Source organism: Pelecanus crispus, chromosome 26, assembly GCF_030463565.1.
Source record: "Pelecanus crispus isolate bPelCri1 chromosome 26, bPelCri1.pri, whole genome shotgun sequence".
NCBI classification, from domain to species: domain Eukaryota; kingdom Metazoa; phylum Chordata; class Aves; order Pelecaniformes; family Pelecanidae; genus Pelecanus; species Pelecanus crispus.
In genome coordinates, this window is record NC_134668.1 from 1,608,017 (window position 1) to 1,631,912 (window position 23,896).

A 23,896-nucleotide genomic window follows, 5' to 3' on the forward strand; every position below is an offset into this window, starting at 1 on the left:
TCAGGAGTTGGCTCCCTCCTGCCGACTGGCTCTGGGCTTACGCTGCGGCAACCCCTTGGTCTCTGTGCCGGAGGGAGCGGGGCCGTGCCGGGCCAGCCGCCGTGCTGCCGCGCCGCTGGTGCCCGTGGGCTGAGTCTGGCTGGGGTTGCCAGCGGCGGCTGCCGGGGGCGAGGTTTGCTGCTTGCCGTGGGGCTGGCCCGGCCCGTTCCTGTGCCGGTTGCCAGCGTTGTGGCGCCCGGGGGCGGCGGGGCTGACGTGGCGCTGGCCTTGGGACCTGGGCCCCGCTCCGGGTCTCCTGCTCCCCTGGAAAGCCTGAAATAGAAGACGGTGGGCGAGTGAGCGCGGGCCGGCAGACGCGGTCCCGCCGGCCGGAGGCCTGTGACCTCCCGACGCCGCGTCCCCACCTCTCGTTCCTGCAGAAAAAATGGAAAAGCAAAGCCCCCAAAATCTGCTCCGACGCAGAACCATTACGGCAAGGCTGCGCTCTGTGGCCGTCAGGTGCCCTTGATCCCGCTCCCGCCCAGCCCCACGCCGGTCCTGACAGCAAAAGGGCACCTGGCAGGGAGGGACCCGGCCCGGGAATTGGGAGAGGAGCCACCAACACGGAGCGAGCTTCCGGCGCCGCGCCAGGGTGCGGTTACCTCTCGCGAAGGCTGGGGAGGGCGGCCGGTGGCGTTCCCCGCGGCCGCCTCCGCTGAGGATGAGGGCTTCTTGCTCGCCGTGGTGAGGCTTGCGGCGGAGGCAGAGGCACACGCGGGGGTGGAAGGAGCTGACGTCTCGCTGGGAGCGCTCGGGGCCGCGGCCATGGCAGAGCCGCACCGCGATCGGGTGGAGTAGCTGTTCTTTGGATGGGAAACTGGAAGAGAAATCCCCCAAAATGTTCTGCAGACGGGACCCAGTTCACCCTCCGGCCTCCGGACCCTGCCGGCTACAGCATGGCGCGGGGTGGAGCCGGCTCACGGCTGGAGCCGAAGGCTCGAAGGGACGGCAGAGCTTGTTCTGGTGAGACGAAGCTTTGGTTGCGTGAAGGGCACAAGGGCTCGGCTGACTGGGACCAGCGCTCGGCAGCGAGGGGAACAGGCGCAGACCCCCCTTGCCAAGGGAAGCGCGTCCGCAGCAGCAGCGAGGGGAGGGCTGGCTCCTCTCTCCGCGGCCGAGAATCATCGAATCATTTGGGTTGGAAAGGCCCTTTAAGATCACCCAGTCCAACCAGTAACCCAACACTACCAAGTCCACCGCTAAACCAGTTAAGGGTAGAGTAGCAATTTCATGTTTCCTGGCTTGGGGGCTGGATTACTTTTTAATGAAAGTAAAAACTGGCAATCACTAAGGTTGGAAAGGATCTCCAAGATCAGCAGCCCAACCATCAACCCAACACCCCCATGCCCACTAAACCATGGCCCCCAGTGCCACCTCTGCCCATTTTTTGAACCCCTCCAGGGATGGTCCAATGCTTGACCACTCTTTCCGTGAAGAAATTTTTCCTAATATCCATGCTCCCTGACGCAGCTTGAGCCCATTTCCTCTCATCCTATCGCTGGTTCCTTGGGAGAAGAGCCCAACACCCCCCTCCCTGCCCCCTCCTGTCAGGAGCTGCAGAGCGATCAGGTCTCCCCTCAGCCTCCTCTCTCCAGGCTGAACACCCCCAGCTCCCTCAGCCGCTCCCCACCAGCCCTGTGCTCCAGACCCTTCCCCAGCTCCGCTGCCCTTCTCTGGACACGCTCCAGCACCCCAATGTCCTCCTTGTGCCGAGGGGCCCAAAACTGGACACAGCATTCCAGGGGCGGCCCCACCAGTGCCAAGCACAGGGGCACGATCCCTGCCCTGCTCCTGCTGGCCACACTGCCCCTGACACAAGCCAGGATGCTGTTGGCATTCTTGGCCACCTGGGCACACTGCTGGCTCATGTTCAGCCGCTGTTGACCAACACCCCCAGGTCCTTTTCGACCAGGCAGCTTCCAGCCACTCTTCCCCAAGCCTGGAGCACTGCACGGGGTTGTTGTGACCCAAGTGCAGGACCCGGCACTTGGCCTTGTTCAACCTCATCCGGTTGGTTTGAGAAGAAACAAAACACCCAAAGCAGAACACTCCCAGTCCCACCACTATCAAGTTTTGGGGCAGACATGAAGGGTTTTGGTGACGACAGGGCCTAGCAAAGGGGTGACCGACACCTTGGCTCCTCCCAGCCAGCTCACCTTGCCCGAACGCGGCGATGCTCTTCTTCAGCGCCTCGAGGTCGCACGTGAACCGCGCCACCCTGCCCAGGTCCTCGTCGTACTTCCGTTCGCTCACGAAGTGCTTCACCGAAAAGGCAAAAGGCACACGTTAATTCAGTCCATACGCTGAATTACAGGGCACAGGAACAGAAAATGGAGGTGAAAGCCTCCCAGTTTGGCCCAGGAACAAGGGTCCGAGTTGGGTGCTGCTTGAAAAAAAAAAACCAACATCTTGGCAAGAAGGCAGATGGCTAAAACGACTTATGGAAATAGAAAACCGGATTTTTTTTTTTTTTTTTTTAGCCCATACACAAACAGCCTTCCCCAGGCCCCAGCAGCCAAGCTATAGGTGAAATCAATCCAACAGCAGCTCCGCTCTGGTCTGCGAAATCAGCACAGCCCAGGGCTCGGGACGCTCACAGGGGCAACAGGTTTCTCAGCTGCACTAATCCTGCTACAGGGAGTGAGCAGTTTTCGTTTTCAAACCGGAGTTTAATTGATGCAACTTCGCACTGACCTCTTGCGGCAGGAGCCGGCGCGCCGGAGAGCAGAAGCGTTTTTACGGAATACAAAAGTCACTCGGGCGCAGCAGGCAGGCGCTCCCGATTTCGGGGGAAAGGCAGAGGTCAGCCTGCGCCAGTGGGAGGTTTTCACAACCGCTCCGAGCACAAAGCTGCGGCCTTGCCGTGTTCCCTGCTCTCTGCCCGTTCGCAATGGCCGAAAGTTGGGCTGCGTGTGCTGGGGTTAACGCCTGGATGATTGGTTGTTGGCTGAAGTCGATATTTTATGAATCAAATATTTTAAATGAAGGTGTCCCGTATCCCGCTGCGCGGCTGCAGACAGCAGCGTGCAGAGCACCGGTGGTGAATTTGAGAACTATGGACGGAAGGGAAGACTTGCACGCAACACAAAATTGCATTCAGAAGTGTCGGAAACACAGAAGGTTACAAAAAAGCGACGGCTGTTGAGAGTTGTTAGGATTAACAGCCTCGCTTAGCGCTAGAAGCTAAAGTAGTTGAAGCCTCAGGCTGCAAGAGCTGCCCGAGAGTAAACCTTCTGATAAAACTAACGCTGCAAACATAGAACTCGCTGAATCCAGCAGACAGGAGTGGAATGAAGAGGACAAGGACTAAGGAAACGATTCCAGGAGAATGAGGTAAGTTCAGAAGGCGGCCAGCCCAGCGACCAAGGAAACCAGGAAGAAATCAAGAGACCAGAATTAAGGGATTGGACTTGGGGATTAGGTGCTAAGTAGTGCGGGTATAATTGGGGCGCGCAATCTGGGGTAGGGGTCCCTCCTTGGAGGCACCCAGCTCGAGCCGCTGTGCATGTCGGATAAATAAAGCCCTTATTTACTCAGCAGACTGGAGACTCATCGTCTTCGAGCAGGGATTTAGGGCCGGGCCCTGCTGAGGTGGCACCCGCGTAATTCCTACCGTGGCCTAGGTAGCGGCTGTGTAATTCCCGCAGCAGCGCACTTGGGTGAGATTAGGTTGGATTAGACAGAAGCGGAGCGAAAAGCTCACCTTTATGTCGGCTCGGAGCTCGACCAGCTGCTCCTCCGACATTCGCACTGCCACATCGGTCAGCTTCTTCAGGGCCTCTGCCTTCTTCTGGCGGCTGACCAGGATTTCCACTGTAAAACAGACCACAGCTCAGGCAGCGTCGACACCGAACCAGCCTACCCAGCGTTAAACCACCCCAGCCCCGGCACACGGCACCTTGTTGGTAAAAAACAGGTTCCCCCGGCTCCCCCCCAGCAGCATCGGCCGCTCCCTCCCGTGGGGATTTACGTCTCCGGGCACGGACCGAACCTGAGCCGTAAGCCGACTCGACGAGGGGCACGACACACAGCTTTGGTAGAAGCTTTGCCGCTTCCTCCCCAGGCCAGCTGCTTCCTTGCCACCCCCTAAACGGCGGGGCTGGGCGCTGCTGGTGCGGGCGGCCCTGCGGATCACTTCCCACCCGTACCGGGTGAGCCGAGAAAACCTTTTCCAGCTCCCCGGGAATGCTGAGATTTTCAGGAACGGCCTCCCATGGAAGAGCGCAGGTTACATCCCCACGCTCTAACGAGAGCACAGAGCAACGGCCTCGAAGAGGATGGGTGCTGTCAACCGTGCCAGCAGCAAACACAACCTAGCAGGGTACGTACTGTTAACTTGAGCTATAGGGCAGGTTTCGTTTGGGGATACAGGAATTTAGGAACACCGCGAACAGGAGGTAAATCCCAGAAATCTGCCTCTAAGGGGGCTGTCCCTTCCGAGCGCAGCAACACCCACAGCTCTTCAGGTGGGCACTTGTTGGTCGAAAGACGAGAGTCTTACTTGCTTCTGCTTTCACTTTGTCCATTTCAGCCAGCAACGCCACCTCGCGATCCATAAGGCTGGTGAGGAAAAAAAAAAGAAAAAAAAATTACACAAAAAAGGGAAGAGATTTAGTATTAAACAAAGAGGATAACAAAATCCTACTGCGAGGGTAGCGGCGCGCCGGCCAGCGGGGAGAGACCGGCAGATGGCGGCAGGAGCGCGCCGCACCGTGCGCCAAGCGCCGGCTTTTGTTCTGGAAGCCGAGGAGTTGCGTGCAGGCTTCGCCGGCGTTAAAAAACTTGCTCAGGCTTGGGTCAGCGCGGAGGACGGTGCCAACAATCTGCTGGGTACGCGGGTCGCCTTACTCCGATAGAAGTCGGAGCCACTTTGGCAAGGGGCAGAGGGAGCGGCGGCGCTGGGGGGAGCTGCGCTCCGCTGGACTTTATCACCAAAAAAAACTAGGGTGCAACGTTAAAAAGAATCACTCAAAGCGCAAAATTCATGAGCGGTGGGGCAGGACGGGGAGCCACGATAGCAGGAGCAGGACGCCGGGCGTTTGGGCAGCCGTCCCCCCCAAAGCAGCCTCTCGGGTGCCACATTGCGAAGCAATGCTTCACTCTTATGCCCTCATTAGCTTATTTAAGCCTCCCAAATTGGCCCACCAACCCAGAAACCTGGATTCCAGTGCTCCGTGCCGCTTCTCAGGAGGCGCGTACCCGGCTGATCCCCACGGGAGGGCACGCACGGCCTTCCACGGCGGCGCGGCAGCTACAAGGACGCGACCTCCTGCCAGCCCAGCAGCTCCGGGCAGGTCACGCAGAGCCACACAGCTCCACGAGCTGCGAGTCTCTTACGGTCTGAGGATTTTTTAGCCGCCGAGGGAACACCTGAGTGGGTCACAGTGAAGCATTTCAACTTGCCAGAAGGCTCCAAGCGTGCCTCAAGTGTGTCTGTTGCCATGAGACCGCAATTCCCCCGGGCATCACGGTGGCAGCCTTTACGCAAGCAGAACCGCACAGCTACCGCCTGGCCAAATTTAGCAAATTCAGGCTATTGAGCACCCGCCGGTAAGGCAGAGCAGCCAGGGAGCTCCCCAGAACCCAGAACCCACGGCTCACAGGCCGTGCAAAGAGGGCTCTTGCCCCTGGAGATGTGCACACCAAGTAACTCGGGTCACAGGGGAAGCAGGAGAAGAAATACCAGTCCTCCCATTCTGGACAGGGGTGGGTGCTGGTCGCAGCTCTGTTCTTTGCCGTAAGGAATCCAGAGCCTCACAGACACCCTCCTCCCTGCAAATGCTTCTTTTGTGCTTCGCTCTAAGCTACGCCTCCAACGCCCTCAGCCTGCACCGCTGCAGCTCACCTTCGCTCAGCTGCTGCCGGCGGCTTGAATGCAGTCGTCATCCAGCCTATTAATAAGGCTCATTTCAGTTTTTGCTTTCTAAATATAAAAACAGAGTCTTCCTCTCAGGTGTTAGCTGGGTGACACTCGCAGCACAGGCACTAAACAGTACTCGGAGCGATATCGGCAGTGCACAGGGTCAGCCCTTCAACACCGACCGCAGGTTTTTTTAGTGAGCAAGGTTTGATTGAAAGTGGGAAGAATATTTATTTTAGCGACCATCTGAAAGGGAAACCACAGAGCATCTGAAATGCAAACTCAAACCACCGCTCCCGCTCCTCTGCATGTCAGAGAGGGCTGAGGCAAGATCAATTTAAACAATTCCCTCTGAACAGCAGCTTTGACATTTGGCTTCTTCTGTTGATTTATCGCTCTGTCCATCTGCCTTTTCAGGGCAGGAATTGTTTCTGCTCGTAGCACAGCAGGGGCCTGATCCAGGTCAGGCACTCTCAGCCCAACCGCGCAAATACAACGACGCATGTCAGAAGCTACGCTAATAAGACTTCACCTTGTTTCCAGCCATCCCCAGAGCGGCTCGACCTGGCTCTGCAACAGCAACGGGATGGGGAAAGGGAGGTGCCCCAGCCGCCTTCTGCCCAGAGCCACGTCAGCAGCAGGAATCCCCCGGAGCTCGGAGAGATAGGGGTGTGAATGCGGCCTTCATGATTAATTCGAGTGCGGGAACAGCCTCGCGGCTCTCGGGCTGCAGGACTCGGTTGCGCTACGCCTTACCCCGACACCTCCTCCCTGAACACACAGGCACACACCCAGCTCCCGCAGAGCCAACACCCACTTTATGTGGGCCATTTTGGGCTTTCTCCGCCAGGCACGCACGCACCTTGGCACAGATCACAGCTTGCGTCTCTTTGTAATTTAATTTACTCAGCAGAGCTCAGCTGGAGTCCTTTACCCAATTTTACAGTTGGGCTGGCTGAGGAACAGAGGTCAAGTGGCTTTGCCTGAGGTTCGCGTGATGAGTGACTCGGATCAGACCCCACTGCTCCTCCATCCCGCACGGCTTCTCGTCAGACAAACTCCCTTCTTTCTGCTGGATCCGTTCAGAAACACGCCTGTCTTTCTCGACTGCTCTGTCCCGGGACAAGATCCCATGCAGGCTGGAGAGCGCATCTGCCCCTGCCAGAAGGACTGGGCTTTAGGAAAGGCCATTTAGGAAGTGCACAAGGAAGAAAAAGGGAAAGCAGATAAACCCATAACTGCTGAAGATGAAATAATGCTAAATACTCGGTTGTGACCCAACCATTAGGAGAGATGCTCTCAGCTGCAAGCCAGCCCGGTCGAGCAGCGCCTGCAAGATGTTGGCTGTTCACGAAGGACAACTGTTTGCACGAGCACGCTAAAGGGCTTTGGGGTCAGTTTTCCTTAGGGCTGAAGCACAACGATCTCAAAGACCGACCGCAATCGAAGGCGGCTGGAAGCATGCCTGGCAGCTCTGGCACGAGGAAGCAAAGGCGATCGGCACCCCGAGGCACGCAGCGGTGATGTCCGCAGCGGGAAACCTCAAACCCTGTCCCACATCCACCTCGGCACGCGGCGCTGAAGTTGAACTTACCCGCGCCACCCACAAAGGCTCAGGGGTTTTTTTTCCCCCCGATGCACTACTTTCCCTGTCAGTGGATAGCAAAATATTCAGGAAATTAAGGACTACGAGGATTCCCTAGTTCAGGTTACCCGATCATCTCCAGCCCAGAGGAGCAAATCCTCTCAAAATAGGAAGCCAAAGCAGCTACTGCTACACAAACAGGATGGATTTCAGAGATTGAGACAGGCCTGACCCCAGCATTAGAGTCTCCTCCTTCACCCTTCCCTCCCTACAGACCCCAGGTCTAATATCAGCACATTGTCTAGCGAGAGAAGATGAAGGTCAAGAACTCCAGGAAGCCTCACTGGTTAAAAGGACATACAAAGGCCAGCCCTGACAGGCAGAAGTTAAACCAGTCAAAGCTTCACTACTTAGATATCCTGTTTCAGTTGAACAAACCTGCTTTTAAAAACCAGGTTTTCCTTTGCTAGAAAGCCAGCTGGAGAGGCAATTCAGCAAGAGGATTTAACTATCGGATCCTGCGCCTTGCGCCGCAGGATTTAAAAACACACTAATTATTCTCTGGGTCACGAAGGGAGTTGGAAAAACAAACTAACAAACAAAAAAACCACAACAAAAAAAAAAGGCGAAGGTACAATTTACACCTCGGCTCATGGGCAACTGCATCACTTTCGGGAAAAGGAAAGTGAATCTCTTTCTGCGGAGCCAAGCGGCCCCGGCTGCAGTCACCGCTTATCAATCGCGCAGCCCTGGCATCCTGCTGGGCAGCTCTTTCACTCGGCGTTTGTCAAAGGAGGTTCCCGGTGGCCCCGTTCCAGGCAGGCACTCGCCTCCCCGCTCACGGAACCGCACGTCCTGCTTCACCCGCTGCCGGCTCAGCTTATCGGAGCAATGCTGCAGGACTGGACTTGAGTCTTTAACCTTTCCGAACGTGACGCAAGCGTTTTGCAGATGATAACGTAAGTCAAAGGGCGAGGAATTACTTATACGGAACCGGACACGGTAGCCAAAAGAATGACATTTTCCATACCAGGGAGAGGTTTCGACAGAATGTAACTGTACAGAGAGGCAGACAAAAAAAACTTAACAACAAAAAGCCACCATATACAGTGATAATATTGAATCAGTAGACAAAGCCACTAACAAATTAAGAAATAATATTCATAAACCCAAACTTGAATTAGGGCTACAAATCCCTCAGCTATCGACAAGGGAAATCCCCTTACACCACAGCTTTTCCAAAAGGCGGGAGGTGCTGGGAGCTCCACATCCAGCTTCGGCTTGGAGACCACAACTCTTAGCATGCAAAGGCAGGTCAGGGCACACGGACACCTTTAACCCTACCCCCCCAGTTTGGTCAAGTCTCCTCAGGTAAGTTTAAAAGTCATCTATAAACATTTACGTCAGTATTTTTAGCACACGCTAAATTTAAACCCAGGACAGCATTCCACTTACTTCAGGAGAACACTTCCTGGTGGCAAAGTTCAACGCAAGTAGGAGCACAAGAAAAAGTCCACGCTGAACAACTAAATTTGCTAAAAGGCTTCCAAATACAGCTCTCTACATCACTACCACTAAACACTCGCAGCTTTGAGGCCACATACAGTTTTCAGACATAGACAGCTTTTGACGTAGATTTGCAAGTCTGCCAAATATCTACTTTAATCCTTCGACACGATAGCAGCATTTTAGTTACTTGTCAAATGTTACTCACTTCAGGCAAGGAGAACTCTGAGAACTCTAAGTTCCTTATGAATATCTCTTTATCAAGAGCAATCATATTTGTATAACCAAAACCAACAATTTCTCAGTAATAGATTCAATCAGCCAAGACAGCGAGTGTATCTGATGTTAGGCCTTTCGGAATATCATCTTAAAGCACTCATCCAAACTAATAAAGATGTTCATTAAAAAAAAGACTCGATTATACTCGTAGGGAACACCATGCACAGTACTAAGAGCTTGGCTTAAAATGGGGGAAGCAATGCCGCACAGGATGATCTTTGATGTGTACTTATACCTTCAAATGGATCCCTCTCTTCCATGTTATATTCAACCATCATTTGAAGATTTCAAATACGAATGTTTGTTTTAAAAGACACATACTGCTGCACCCTGAGCTCCCAACAGTTCTCCTTCCAGCACAGCTAACATTAGTACCTAACTGACAGTATGTTACCTGGCGGGTTCCCCGTATTACCTGCGTCTAAAATGACTTTATGATGGCCTCGTACAGACACGGAGCCACGGTTCCTCAAAGACCCCAATGGACACACCAAAGCCTTGAGCAGTCTATGAACATCCCACCACACGTGTGGGACGGCAGCTCGAACGCAGGCCTTGCAAAGCTGCCCACAAAGGCGGTTTCTAAAAACTGCAGAGTACGGGACTTTAGACTCGGGTTTATTCTTTACAACATGCCGACCTCCCAGACGCTGAAGAACAGCGCTTGGGTGGTAGGGCAAACACAATTAAGTCATTAACCTGATTGGAAAGCTGAAGTCTTATTCCAAATGTATTGGTCTTAAGCCTTAACACCTGGCTCTGTCCCTACATTCAACTTACCTACTCTGCAGTTCAGCAAAGACCTGCTTCATCTTCTTAATGGAAGCATCCATTTCCTCCTTCACCACAACCCGGTACCGAGCCAGTGAGACGGTGCAGCGCTGGAGATCCTTCACTGATTTTTCAATATTAGAACCTACCAAGAGACAGAGTGAACTCAAACAGCCACGTCAATCACACTGCTAAATCCTCCCAGCAGGGATAAATCTAAAGATGGCTTTCCCTCTTATTTTAAAACTATACACTGCTTGGCTTTAAATTTTTCTTTCCCTTCCCTATTACAAAGGCCCTAGGTTCAGCAGGGACAGTTTGAGAGATTTTCTTAAAGTTTTCCCAAGGCTTGTAGTATTTCCTTCTATAGGCAGGGAAGTCCCTCCACATTTTCAAATACATGAGAGAAATCAATTGCATCTCTGAGTTGCTTTTGTGCTAGGGACTGGAGACGAGTGAAATGCGGTCTACCCCAAAGACCAACACACCGTATCACTACATGATATGAAAGGACTGTTTGCCTGGGGAAGGGAATTATCTCAGAAACTAAAATTAAGGCTATTTCCTCAAATCAGGAACTGAAAGGATTGGTTATCATGGCCAAGGTTAGTCCCCAGGCCTCAGCTTGCCAGCAGGCTACCTCACCTTGCCCACGCTCTCTGGAGCTTGCGGGAGCGCAGTTGGCCCCTGCCAAGCTGCATTAACAACCACTCGTTACAGCTTTCCCATGCAGCAAGGAGGTGAACTACCACCACCTCTCCTCCCTAAGCTAAGTCCGATAACTGCGATCACAATCGAGGGCTCTGAGGTCCCTCCTGTCCCCACTTGTTAGCATAAGAACTCAGCCGTGGAGAAAGCACATGAAAGAGGGGAAAAAAAAAAAATCCAGTGGAAGGAGGCTGTCACTTCTTGTAACGGGGCTGGTCCGAACTTCTGGCCTTTCGACAAATTCTCACAAAAGATGAGAAACAAGCTAAAGGCTCTGTGATGGAGCGCACAGAAGAATGGGCTAAGCGTATGCAGCGAGACTGGCTGCTTCCTCCCCTGCTTCTCTCACACATATGGGTTTGCTGCTCCAGGCACTACATCTAAACTGCTGTCAAGATTCCTGCTGCGCGTAGGGAAGAGGAGGAGTAGAGTGCAAGTTACTGGCCAGATAATAAGCAGCATGTTAGCTTGCATTAAAATCAAAGTCCAGTATGCCTCACCACTGCGTCTGTCAGTGACACCACAGCAGAGGCGGTGAGAATTTGGCCAGCAGCAACCCGCTCTGACATCGGAGAGCGCGCAGACCCTCAGGGCCTTACCTAGCTTCTTGTTTGCAGGTGAAACTGGAACATCTTCCAGCCGCGTTACAGACAGGGACGCAGGAGTTGAATTGCTCGCTGCTGATCTGGACAGAGACCTGCTAGCGCTCCTCTGCTCAGGCCGCTGTCTAAGAGACGAAGGGCTCTGGGAAGGATGCATGATGAGCGATTTTGTGTCAAAGTCTGCTATTCCATTCTCTAGTTCAGGCACTGCTGTAGAAAAGCACACTTGTTTAAAGGGGAACGCAAAGAGCACAGCAGAACAGTGAACGCCTCTTTACCACAACAAGAAAAAAAAAAAATCAGAAATCAAGGTGAGCTGCTCTTTCCTGAAGAGCCATCCAAACAAATCACTATTCAAAGCTGACCCAAAACAAAGAAGGAACACAAAAAAGCAGGAGGCAGCTCCTCTGCTTTTTCAACGCTCGGTGCCCGTCTCCTGCGCTACGTTACAGAGACTAACCTGTTCTATCAGGCATGTCTGGCGCGGCAGACTCGCAATCCTCCAGCTCTCTGGCATCAATTGAAAGTGCATCCAAACCTTCGCTGAGCGAGTCCACAGACTCCGTGTCGTGGGCGCAGCCGTTGACATGGAAACCGTTAATTCCACCCTTCTCCAAGTTTGCTGACTGCTCCTCTTCAGTGGACACCAATTTACTGGGGTCTGGGAGGCCAGGGCTTGATTCAGCTTGCGGTTTCGGTTTGGTCTTCTTCTTCTTGTTCTAAGGATTAGGTATCCACACCACAAAGGGGGGAAAAAAAAAAAAAAATGTTAAGCTTAATTCCTGAAGGGAAAATTAAGCTTATGCTTACTGGTTGAAAGTAGCTGAATTAAATGCTTTTCCAGCCAGCCTGGCTGTTGATCCTATTAACAGTAGGAGGGATTTAGTCAACAATGAGGACAGATATAGTGGCATTAATGAGGCGCGAATACATTATCCTCTCGGATGGTGTGCCAACAAGAGCAACGCGCTGGTTATCAGATGAAGGCTGCGTAACTGTTGGGCAACAGCGGAGCGGTTTGTGGCTGTAACCCACAGCACCGGCCCGGTCGCTTCTCGGGGTGCTCGCTGGCAAGGTGCAGCTGCCAGGGTGCTCCGCGAGACCTCGCTCCGATAAAACTTCCCTCATCTCCCAACACGGGGCTGTTCAGTCACATTTTTTCCCCCCCTCTCCATTTCACACTGGAGCTTTTCACGTATTCAAAGGAGTCCTTTTGAATAATTATGATTTTATTCTTGTCCTGGTGGATTTAGATATTATAATATCAAGCGCTGAAACTTTGCAAATCTTTATTTAACCCTTTCACAGAGGTCTGAGCAAAGAGCTAGGCGAAACACTCGAGAAAGCTTACGTGACAAAAGAAATATATTTCCACAGAGCTCAGCATTAAGCGCAACTGTTCAGCTTCAAAGGTTACCGATGAAAAATGGAACAGCATGACTATCTGAACAGTGAATTACAGAGCTCTGTTGAAATAAATGGACCTGATAAAGATTTACTTCAGTGTGGGGCTGTGTGCGCGGATTAGGGGTCCTGTAGAGGGTCAGCAGCATAAAAGCCACTGCAAGGACAGAAAGTTTAGAACCCTTTTTTTCGATGCTACATTCGGCATAATGTGTCTGACAACTAAATTAAGTGCAAATGCGGCAAGAAGATGATGTTTATAACTTGCACTGAAGTTACCGTGTTAAATCATTGCCCTGAATAGCAAGGCACCTGATAACCTAGCGATTATCTCCGTGCATCAGTTCTGCTAACATCAATATACACGTTTGCTCTTCGGTTTCTTTTCCCATTTAAATCCTGAGGAATGCCTACTGTTCCCTGCAGTCTAAAGCCTCAAATTAAAAAGATGAATGCCTTAGCAAAGTACATTTAGAAAGCGTTACCTTTTTTTTGCCTGTTACAGTCCATTCTTTCAGTACTTCACTGGCATTGCCTGAAACAAAACGCAGCAATGAGCAGTGGACGAGGCATCCACTCCAGTTCTTTCCCGGTCACGTGGAAGTGCCTCCATACCTGGAGCCAGCTGTAACACTTCCTGCAGCTAAGTAGCGATTTTCTTAGTTGACGTAATAAAAGGATCGGTTTCGTTTTTGCTTTGGGAACACACTGCTGAACGGGGCTACTCCCTTACACCACAGTGCCAAATCTTTCCAGGAAAAAAAAAAAAAGGAAAAAAAAAAAATCTTCTCTTTGGCTCTGTCATACTAAAGGTTTAGGTACTTGGAACCCTGCTGGAGCATGTTCTGAACTCAAAGGTTGCGTTCAGGTCAGATAGCTGCTGGCCTTCTCCGCCCCAGAGACACTGAGGGTGTCAGGGTGCCCACCGTCTGAGGAAGAGCTGTCACACCTTCCGCAGGCCAGAGGCAAAGCACCGCTGTCAGGGATGGCCAGCACGGAAATCAGAGCTGCAAAGTGACAGGCACTGTCACCAGCAACAGCCTGTTTTTCCAAGGTCGGAAAATTCATCTAATGCAGCATGCCAGCCAGACCCAAGAGGAGGTTTGTGAGCCAGGTTTCAAAGTACAAACAGCAGCTATCGAAGCTGAAGACATTCCCATTTTGTACACAGGAACAAGAGTTTCTGTAATTGAGTATCAAACCTCCTTTACCTAAGGAGCTATCAAATGCTTATCTCTGCCCTGACCCCTAGTTGAACAAACACCAACTAAAATCTGGGAAGAGAATCATCCGTTAGTTATCTTTGTGGATAGAGTCTACTTGGACATGTTGAGCAGCTACACAAGCTTCTACTACCTGGCGTACTTACTGCACGCAGCCCTTTCTGCGCAAAGGCTATCGCTGCTTCTGAAGTAGGCCCATAAACACAGTACGTACGGGTTACGAAGCCACAAACCCCGCCAAGAAACCAGCCGCAGTTACCTTCCATAAAGGCTTGCACCGTTTTGTCCACACAGTTGTCAAAATGCTGCAGCACAAGGACGATCTCATTGTTGCTCCTGTTGGGGACTATTGCACGCACCGCACTGATCTAGAGGGAAGAAAACGGGGTAACGTGTAAACCATTCGCTTTATCCCACACGGAGCCCAGAGCAACCCTTCTGCGAGCAGTCTAAAAACCGTAAACGATGACTTCCTTATAAAACTTTAATGTGCCAGGACGATTTAGCCTGAATAAAATTTTGCTTTTGACAGAGCTGCGGTTAGCTCCCAGACAGAAACATATTTCATCTCAGAGAGGAGATGAAGATAGAGCGTTCAGGAGCTCTTCCACGGCGCGTGGTGAGTTAAAGTCTCAGAAGACACATTTACCTTCTCCTTCATGTTTTCAAAGGTTCCTCCTTGGGCCATCACAGTATTGGACTGCACATCAAAAATAAACCCAGACGGATCTGTGAAGACAAAGGAGAGGGAAGCTCTCTTCAGAACAACAGGCACCGAGAGACATTCAGAAAGATATGAAGCAAGAGGTCAGCTCTGCGTTGTTACTTTGCCAAGGAGAAAATTGAAATCCTACAAACGTACGGTGTTCGCTGGCTAATTCTGTCATATGGTTCGCAGAGGATTATTAGCTGCCGAGACTAAAATGTTATGATATTCCAGCCTTGTTTAAGGACCATATTTTTTTTAGCCCAGGTAACCCCAACCTGGTTTGCCAGTGGCTCCCCCCACTGCACTCAAGAAGCCGATTCACTCCTCGGCTCTGGATCAGTTTAAACCAACCAACCATGGACCAAAACCGCAAGCCAAAAAACACAAGCCCCAATGGGGCCGATGCGAAACAGAAGATTGCTGAAGCAGTCCACACCCGTACCGCTCCTCCATTTCCATATTAGCCTTTTACCGAGCCCAGCAATAAAGAGTTAACAAAAGCGCTGGAGCCTTCGAGCAGTGTGGTTAACAATTTCCTCCACCTGGAGGTACAAATGGCAAGCAGACTGATAAATGGGTTTGAAGATCCAGCAGCTTGTGTTCCCTGCCAGCTATAATCTCCAAGGTAATGCTTATATGTTCCAAAAGAGACCCATAATCGAGACAGCCATCACCAACAGGTTTGCTCCCTGCCAGCGAGCAAAGGTCGCATAAATCTGCAGGCCCTACCGTTTCACCGAGAGATCCTTACGAGCGCCCGGTATCACAAATTCGCGCTCGATTCTCCTACCAAAGGTCTGAGCAGGCTAAATTTCAGGGTCGCTAAAGAAAAGGGATATAGCTGTTCATAGATGTGTTTTACTATGACAGAACATACTTCAAGCCGGTATTTTAGCCACATTCGGTCTCAGGAAGAACATGTGTCCCCGAGCAGGGGCCGACGGCAGGACCCCAGAGGTTTAAAGCATTCCTATTCTGCACCACCAACCCCTTCCCAGGGAGTTCAGCCGCACGCACAAAGCCGCAAGCAGATTTCCTAGGAGGGCATTTTGGTTGCGTGTGCTTTGACGCCTCGAGCCCTGCACAGAGTCAGGGAAGCCCAAGGCCACCGGTTCTTCTGCAAAGCTTCTCAGGTGGGTTTCTACAGCGGCCGCTGCCCGGTGGCTTTGGGGACTGCCTGGGGGAAGGGACGCTTTCGGCAGGCCAGGGTGCTCTGCAGGGACGCTCGCTCGGTCACTGCCCTTTCTGCTTTAGCTCAGCTGATATTCCAAGCTGCTGATTCATGTTCTTTCCCTCACCTCCTCTAAATAACTCGTACGCGATTTTGAGACACACCATTGACTTCTGCGGTTCCCAGACATTGATGTAGCATTTAAACTGAGATGCCTCCAAATACAGTGACAGAATTGTGAACATGATGGAAAGGTCAGCCTCTTATTAAGGCTACAGATGAACGGTTAAATTCTTCCTCGCGCCGTCCCTACCCGTCTCAGCCCCATGAGCAAGATTTTCTCAAGTTTCCCAAGCTCACAGAAGTTCAAGTTGCCAACTTTCTGGTCCTTAATCTTGTAAATGGCTTTCAGACTCCCATCACCGAGTGAGAATTAGCAATCTTTTTTCAAAATCTTCATTGCAGAGCAGCCACCAAGGACCCAGGTGCCAGGAAAGATGAAGTTCAGCTCCCCCATGCAGCGCATTTTCAGCTACTCAATCCCATCCCCTTCCCACATCTCCATTTGCGCTCGGTCTTACAGGGGTCGGGAGCTTGTCGGCACCTCGCTCCGAGCCGCTTCTCCAGATTCCAGTTGCTTCGCTACGGCCCAAGTCCTCCCAGCGTTAAAATGTTTATCATGCTAAAATTATGCAACGGAGACTACACCGTATCCATTTGATATTGCCCTTGAGCACTCCCAAGCATCATTAAAAGGGCTGCTGGCACTCAGGTCTCTTGTGACAGTGGGTATTTGCAAGAAGGGACAGAATTTAAAATGCTCACGCCCACGTGGACAGAAGTCTGGCGGCCACCAGTGACTTCAGGATTTTGGAATTAACATCCTTGTGGGAAAGGAAAGCTCCTTCCCAAAGCCAGGGCTCAGACTATGCATGTCATGTCTGACATGACGAGTCAGTCAGACACTCAGACGGATCTGCTGCATTAAAACATACACCATGCAGCGCTACCCCGTTGATTTGATGGGATAAACCCCAGAGACAGCGCCAACAGCCTTAATTGCTTCTCTGTTCATAACTGCATCCTCCAGAAAAACGAGGTGGTAAGAAATCATTCATCCCAAATCATTTACTTTTGTGTTTCAGTGCTATTTATTGGACTAATAACACAGGATCTCTTAAATAGAAACACTAGCGGTGCCAGGAGGAATCCACCCTACCAAATATCAATCTGCTCCTCCCGCAACTCCACTAATTAGTCCTTTCTGTAGGAAACACGCGCAAGAATTAAAACTACAGACCTAACAAATGCTTGCTCTGCTCCCTGGGACACACCAAATAAAAACAGCTTCACACCCGCCACCTCGAGGAGGTCAAAACAGGGGCCGCTGTTTCCCCCTCAAGCCCCCAGGTCAAGCCAAGCTGAGCCCTGGCTCCCTTCTGAGCCACGGCAGGCGGTCATTTCGAAAGGAGACACAGAAAAGAACTAAAAGCACCAGCCCGACAGCCGCGCAGACTCCGTCCCAGCCGGTGTCACAGAGCACGCTTCATGAAAGCATACACCAAGATTACACGTATGCATTTAGCTCCTCCAAACCCCTCCAGCACGTCATCCCCACCACACCCACGCGTCAGCTCACGGAAAAGTTTGCAGAGTAAAATAGCATACGAAATTGAAAAAAAAAATAGAATAAAATAAAATAAAATCCCGCTCCAAATGCCAGGTTCACCCTCCTGCCCCGGCCAGCACACTCGGAGGTGGCCGGCTTTGGGGAACCGGACAGCGTATATGCTTAAAGTGCCATGCAATCAAGATTCAGCTAAACCGTGAAACATTTATAGACTCTGTGGCTTTTCAGGTCAACGGTAACCGCGCCAGCTCTCCTAGGGATAGCGCGGGTGACCTCAGCTAATGTGAAATAAAAAGCTCTTAAAGAAATGGCACCTCGCTGCTCGCTCAGAGCATCGCCAATTTGCTCTAATTACAAGCATCTTCAGCAGTCCCTGCGTTGTGAGAATCGGGAGGTGTCTGTGCCCAGGACTGCAGAGGTGACTGGACAGGAATTAATGTATCTTCCCAGGACAGAGCAAAGAAGCCAGAATATCATTATTCTATCAGTCTGTGCTTGTAGTCATACCAAAGTACTCACAAATGAAGAAGAAGAAAAAAAAAAAATCAGGATTTCCGGAAAAGTGATACATAGGAGATTGCATCCATGGGAGCTTTTCTGTGGTTTCAGGGCTCCCAGGGCGTCAGGCACTGCACTTGAAGCAAACAGAGCACCACAGGCTGCGTTTCACATCTCTCACGTGTCGTGCTTTTCCTTACAAATTACATCAACGCATACTGCTATTTTTTCCTTGTAAGAACAGTTCTTGCTAACAGGCAACAGCGGTACCAACGCTAAGCTCTCTCCTCACAAATTAGAGAGAAGTAAGGACTAAACTGGGGCTAGAATCAATATTCCTTGGTTTCCTGCCGTCGAGACAATACTTCATTGATATCAGAAAAAAACTACACAGAAACACTAACTTTCTCCATGATCCAAGGGGAAGAACATCAGTACGACACCCCACGCTAAGCCCTTCCTTCCCCAAAATACGTGAAGATATTTGAGCGGGTCTGCGGGGTTACTAAGCTGGACTCACTCATTTTCTGCCCCTGAATGCGCCCAGGCAGCAAGGAAAGTCGGGGCTTGCTACCTCAATCAGCTGTTGTGGAAACTATTTTAATGCCCCAAGGACAGCCCTGTGATATTCCTGCAGCGCACAGCCAGCCCATGGAGGTGGCAGCTGCCCGTCAGAGTCTTGTCGTGACAAGAAACGCTCCTTTCTTGCTTATTTTCCTCAAACAAGGGGCCAAGCATGCAACACAGCCTTCTCGGTCCAAACCCGATATGGGAAAGCAATCACCAGGGTGTAATTACGAAAAAAAAAAAACTTGCCGTGCTTCAGATAGAATATGGCTACGCAGGCAAGAGATGGACTCGCGATTCGGGGAATTCATTCTGAGGTGAGCAAATTAAACCTTCCAGACATCCGATCTCGGAAGCATCTGATCAGCTGGATGGCCACGGAAAGTTAGCCCTTGAATTAATGCAGGCTACCTTCCCAATATAAGGCCGTATTAATTTAAGGGCTTGGAAGAGTGGGGGGGAAAATAGAAAATTAAATATGGAATAATAATGAACTTCTTGCAAATCAACTAAAATATGCCCAAAGTTACGCTGCTAAAACTGGGTATTTCTGCCCGACGCAAAAAGCGGGTATTTTTTGCCACAGAGGCAGGGACTGGTGCGGACACAGCTCTCCTAAGCACCCGTCCTGCTTCCCAGGGCCAGGGGAAGCGCTCGGAGCGGCAGGTCAGGTTGCCCCCGCGGTGTTACCGGCCCGGTCCAGCCGAGGCAGGCACGCTGCCACGTCCCGGCCACGGTCACAGCCGCAGCTTGAACCTGCTCCGCCTGCGGCTTTGGACACGCAAGCAGCGAAGCAAGGCAACCAGCTTTCGGAGGAGCTAAGGCAGAAAAGCCAAACAGAGAACCATTAAGGTAATTCAAACTGCGGGACGCTGTCTTCCCCCTGCCATCTAATTTCCATCTACGCATAAGAAATGAAAAATTCAATTAAACCCGCGGCACTTCCAGAGCATCGCACTCGGCAGAGTGATGCAGCTGAAGTTCCCATGAATTCCTGACATTGCCCGCATCCTCGTACCGCACCCGAGCTTGCTCACAAGCCAAGATCCGATTTATCAGGTTACAGAACACACGCTCAATATTCACCCTTGTGCACTTTCAACATAACTCACAGCAAGTGCTGCCTTGCAGAGTAACGCCACAATCTCCCGGTTTGCCGATTCTACCAGAAGTTATCCGGACACAGACTGAGCAAATAGCTTGCAAGCACCCCGCTCAGCAAAGCCTGGTTTCTGCAGAGCCATATCTTCTGCTTGATTGATGCGTTGTTAAACAAAGTACGAGCTTAAAACAAAATTTCTCCCACATTTGGGGGTTTTGTGAATGCTCTGGTGTGCAGGCTCCCTGCTACCTAACTCCGCTCCAGCTGAAACCCTCCCTTCCCAGCGACCGATACCAAAGACCTTTCGCCTTTACCAAATTCACCTAGGATGGTTTTCCATCAATTGAAACAGCTCCTTGAGGTATCCAGATGAGTAGGAACCCGAGCGCGGTTTTATTCAGGAACCTTGCATGCCTAAAACCATGGCCAATGTCCGATGGAACCAAGATTTATGTGATTGCTTTGTATCCTGGGGTTGCCAGTCATTCCTGAGCCTGGTGGCTGCTTTCACTCAAACCAATTAATCGAGTCAGAAGGGGGGATGAGAGGGAGCGCACATGCTTCGTGTTGGGGGGAAAACAGAAGCACTAAGAATCCACGATCGTTTCAGACAGTGGCAAACCCACAGACTTACTAGACGCTGGGGAAGTATTTATTTAGAGACCTGGCATCAGTTCATTATTATTCCATATTTAATTTTCTATTCCTTTGAATTTCTAAATTATCCCTTACAGAATATACCAAAGCTGAAATGAGCCATCCGGCATAACACAGACGTGGCCCTTCATGTGGATGCACGCATTCGGATTCTGAATGGGGATAATTACATGACTGGTTCAGAGATTGAGCGGCTTTCTCTTCAGCATATATCTTTTGAGTAAAGAGTTATTTACAGCCAGCAATATTCAGGAGTAGAACACGATTCTGCGCCCAAACTTTGCATATACATTTTCGCAAGACTTAAAAATACCCTTCTGAATAGCTCAGGTGTTCGCTCTGTTCTGTGGCACTTCTAAGAAGAAGAAACAGGTGGGCTTCTGATTCGGTTTCAAAACTGCTGCGTTATTAAAAATAGGTCTGTCTCGTTCCCCGCCTCTCAACACTTCTCACCAGCCCTTTGTTACACTGCAAAGGGTTCTGTTTTGCATTCAGAAGGAAAGAGACACCGGAAAGACGTTCCTTACCTGGCCAAGGTACACTCCTTTTACAGAGGACTGGAAAATATTTGTTGACTACATTAACATTCTAGAGCAGCAGAAAAGTAGTAATTGAAAATTCAATCACAGTCCAAACAGGACAGGGCACAGCCAGAAGAGTCTGCGGCTTTAACTCTCACCTTCCCTTACGTCCACAATGCCACTGCAGCGCGGACTGGAGAAGAGCCTGCTTAACAAAGCAGGGCATATTTTATATCCCCGGTGGCGGAGCGAATTAAAGCCTACTCTGCATTCCTGCTCGGTGTCAAATATTTATGTCCAAGATCCCTTTACTTTTCTGGAGGAACCCAATACGTGCCAGCGCTTCCCAGCGGGTTCTCTCTACGACACACTCTGCCGAACACCACCGAGAGCAGCAATTGCGCTGGCTTTCTCGTTCGGCTGGGGATTTGCCAAACCCCTGAATTCCCTCAGAGCAACAGCTTCCCGTGTTTTCCCCCAGTTGCCTCCTAGGGATTTCGCTTGCCGTTTCCCCTACCTAGACCCGTTAATTCTCTTCTGCTGTTTCAAGGCGTTTTTCTCTCCACGTGTGCTCAGCAGCAACGATTGCTGGGCTCAGTTTCCAGCATCAGACAGAAGCCGATTTCTGAATGACTTGTACTGAGGCTTCCAAGAGCACAGATACAAATACAGCATTTTAAAAATCACTCAGAAATTATCCTATACAACAATTTCCATAACTGTTACTAATTGCTTCGAATCATGTATGGATCTAGCTGTCAAAGGATGTCTGGGCTCCTCAGGTAGACACCGTTTCTATGCCAAAGCTGCTAGGAAAAAAAAAAAAAAATCTACAGAGAACAAAAGCTCTTCTCCTGAGGTAGAGGACTTGAATTGTCAAACCCATTCGCCTTAAATTATTAATTAGTAGTCAGTTCAAATAAAAAGAGAACCGTAACCCTCAACCCCCACTCCCCCCACCACCACACACACACTTTGGAATTAATGTTTCACACGCGACAAATAAGATCCCTCGCTGAAATAAGCTGCTTGACGCCAGAACAGCTTCGCCACTTAACATGCGACGGCAGAAAAAGGAAAACCAGCCCGTGCGATGGAGACAAAGCAAGGGAAAAAGCCGCTCACAAACTTGCTCGTTGCCCTTCTGTACCTATCTCGAAGGAAAAAAGATTTCAATAGGTCTCGTTTGAATCGCATCCCCAAGAGGCGAGGACCCCAGCTGAGCTATCCCACCTCGATTCCATGGCTTGTTTCTGAACTGGATTCCTGGCAAGCGGTTGCCACAGACAGCGCGAGGAAGTCCAAGACAGAAGCCTGCCCCGAAACCCCGGCGTCCATGGGGCGCTCCGAGAGGGCGGACGAGGGTTGCCTCGGGAACAAGACTAAATTTTGGTGGAGTTAATTCCATCAGAGACCCAGATGCCGCTCAAGTTCATCCTGGCCGTAGCCAAAGAGGGGAAGTCGTGAACCAGCTGGGGACCCCAGTAAAATAAAAAAAGTTTGGCTCCCTAACTCTTCAACTACTAAACAATTTTTTTTTTTTTTCTCCTGTTGTCTGACTGTGAACGTGGTGCAATATTCGCATCATACAGGAACTCGTGAAATCAGAACTGTCCAGCTGGACAACTGAAACGCTACTAAAAATGTCACAAAACCCAACAGGTTATACGATGTCACTAAGATAGTGACAATAAGCTGTCAAGTGACATCAGCAGCCTTGAAAGGAGTATAGCAAAAGCAATTAACCCCCTTCCTAATTGATAACTTTGGAATCAATAGTGCTGCTTATTGGCATTTGATTATATCACATCCACATGCATCTTACCTTTTGTATTTTGCTTTTTAGACATCTCGGCGTGTTTGCTCTAATGCCCAGCTATACAGGAGGGGGAAAAAAATAAGAGTCCTCGCCCTTGAGCAATGTAGCTGGCAGCTGGCAATTCACACACCGCCTTGTTTCAATGCGGGAAAACGGCAGATATCTGGTTTGGGATGGCAAAATCCCAGCTGCAAGGGCAAACGGGGTCTGGAGTTGTCAGAAATCTGCTGACAGGCCAGCAGAGCACTCCAGCTCCTTCCTCTGAAAAGCAACTTCTTGTCACGAAGCCTGACTGCAGCAGTTGGTATCAGTCGTTTCAGGTTCTGAAAAAGAAAGAAGGAAAAAAAAAAAAGGAAATAAGAAAATTGCTACTGCACTAGCCAAGGCGTACCTCGAGTCTCCCAGCTTGTCAGAGCCGTCTTGCTCATGCTTTTTAAGAGTAAAATTTGTATTTATGAAACAACTAGCTGGAAAAAAAAGCAACATTAAATATAAAGCAACAAGATCCCTACAGACTTGGTACAGTTTCAACAGGCTTAATTCAAAGCTACTGTAAGACACTGTCACTTAAGCATGCAAGCAGTAAAACCAGGGAGGTTTAGAACCCATCATAAAAAAAAAAAAAACCCACGTTTACACAAACGCCAGCATTTACAGACGCAAAAGCTGGACCGAGAGCGTGGCTCCTGCACTCGGTGACAACACTCATGACAGCAAGAACTCTTAGATCTCTTGTGTGTTAATGCAACCAGCATCCCAGGAAAGGCAAAATTCACTTTGCTGCCAGCACCCAAAAGCATAGAAATTTTAAACACTTTTGCTGCTTATTTTAGAGCACGGAACACGAGCCTCCCCCCCGCCCCGAGACGGTGCAGGGGCAGCTCCACGTGGCATTACATACGTGTATTTTCCTTGTGCTCCCGCCGCTCCTGATTTAAGGAGCCAGCGAAAGCAGGGGCAGCAGGCACCACATCAAGTCGGATGACAGGTTAAACAAAGAACAACAGGATACACAAGGTAAGGAAACAATAGAGACCCCTCTGCCACGGCAAACCCGCCTAACCCCAAGGAAGGATCTGGCCCCCATTTACAAAACCTCAAAGCCACGTTCACAATGGGGCGGGAAAACACAGAAAAAAATTGCCATTTCAATATGTAAAACGCACGTACCTGAAGACACAAAATATGTTACTAAACATCAGACCTTGCACATTTGAGCAAAACCCACACGCTCATGAAAATGCA

The 23,896-nt window shown here is 50.5% G+C and overlaps 1 protein-coding gene across 1 annotated transcript; it reads right to left on the reverse strand.

Moving 5' to 3' along the window:
• On the reverse strand, positions 1 to 22,813 carry SPATS2 (spermatogenesis associated serine rich 2). The gene is made up of 12 exons (XM_075725035.1): positions 22,658 to 22,813; positions 14,627 to 14,706; positions 14,237 to 14,345; positions 13,240 to 13,289; positions 11,811 to 12,069; positions 11,348 to 11,560; positions 10,050 to 10,185; positions 4,541 to 4,599; positions 3,743 to 3,852; positions 2,196 to 2,298; positions 642 to 856; positions 1 to 312 (listed from the first exon to the last, which is right to left on the reverse strand). Exons 1-12 carry the CDS (start codon positions 22,680 to 22,682, stop codon positions 1 to 3), a joined length of 1,671 nt encoding a protein of 556 aa, XP_075581150.1. The 5' UTR covers positions 22,683 to 22,813.
• Positions 22,814 to 23,896: the final 1,083 nt, after the last annotated feature.

Bases quoted from the DNA above. Each gene is read 5' to 3' on its own strand.
- SPATS2 (XM_075725035.1), bottom strand. From the start codon at position 22,682: ATGTCTAAAAAGCAAAATACAAAAG. The intron at 14,346-14,626 runs GTAAATGTGTCT...TCTTCCCTCTAG, and splicing joins TTGAAAACATGAAGGAGAAG to ATCAGTGCGGTGCGTGCAAT. The intron at 12,070-13,239 runs GTAACGCTTTCT...CCTAATCCTTAG, and splicing joins CTGTAACAGGCAAAAAAAAG to AACAAGAAGAAGAAGACCAA.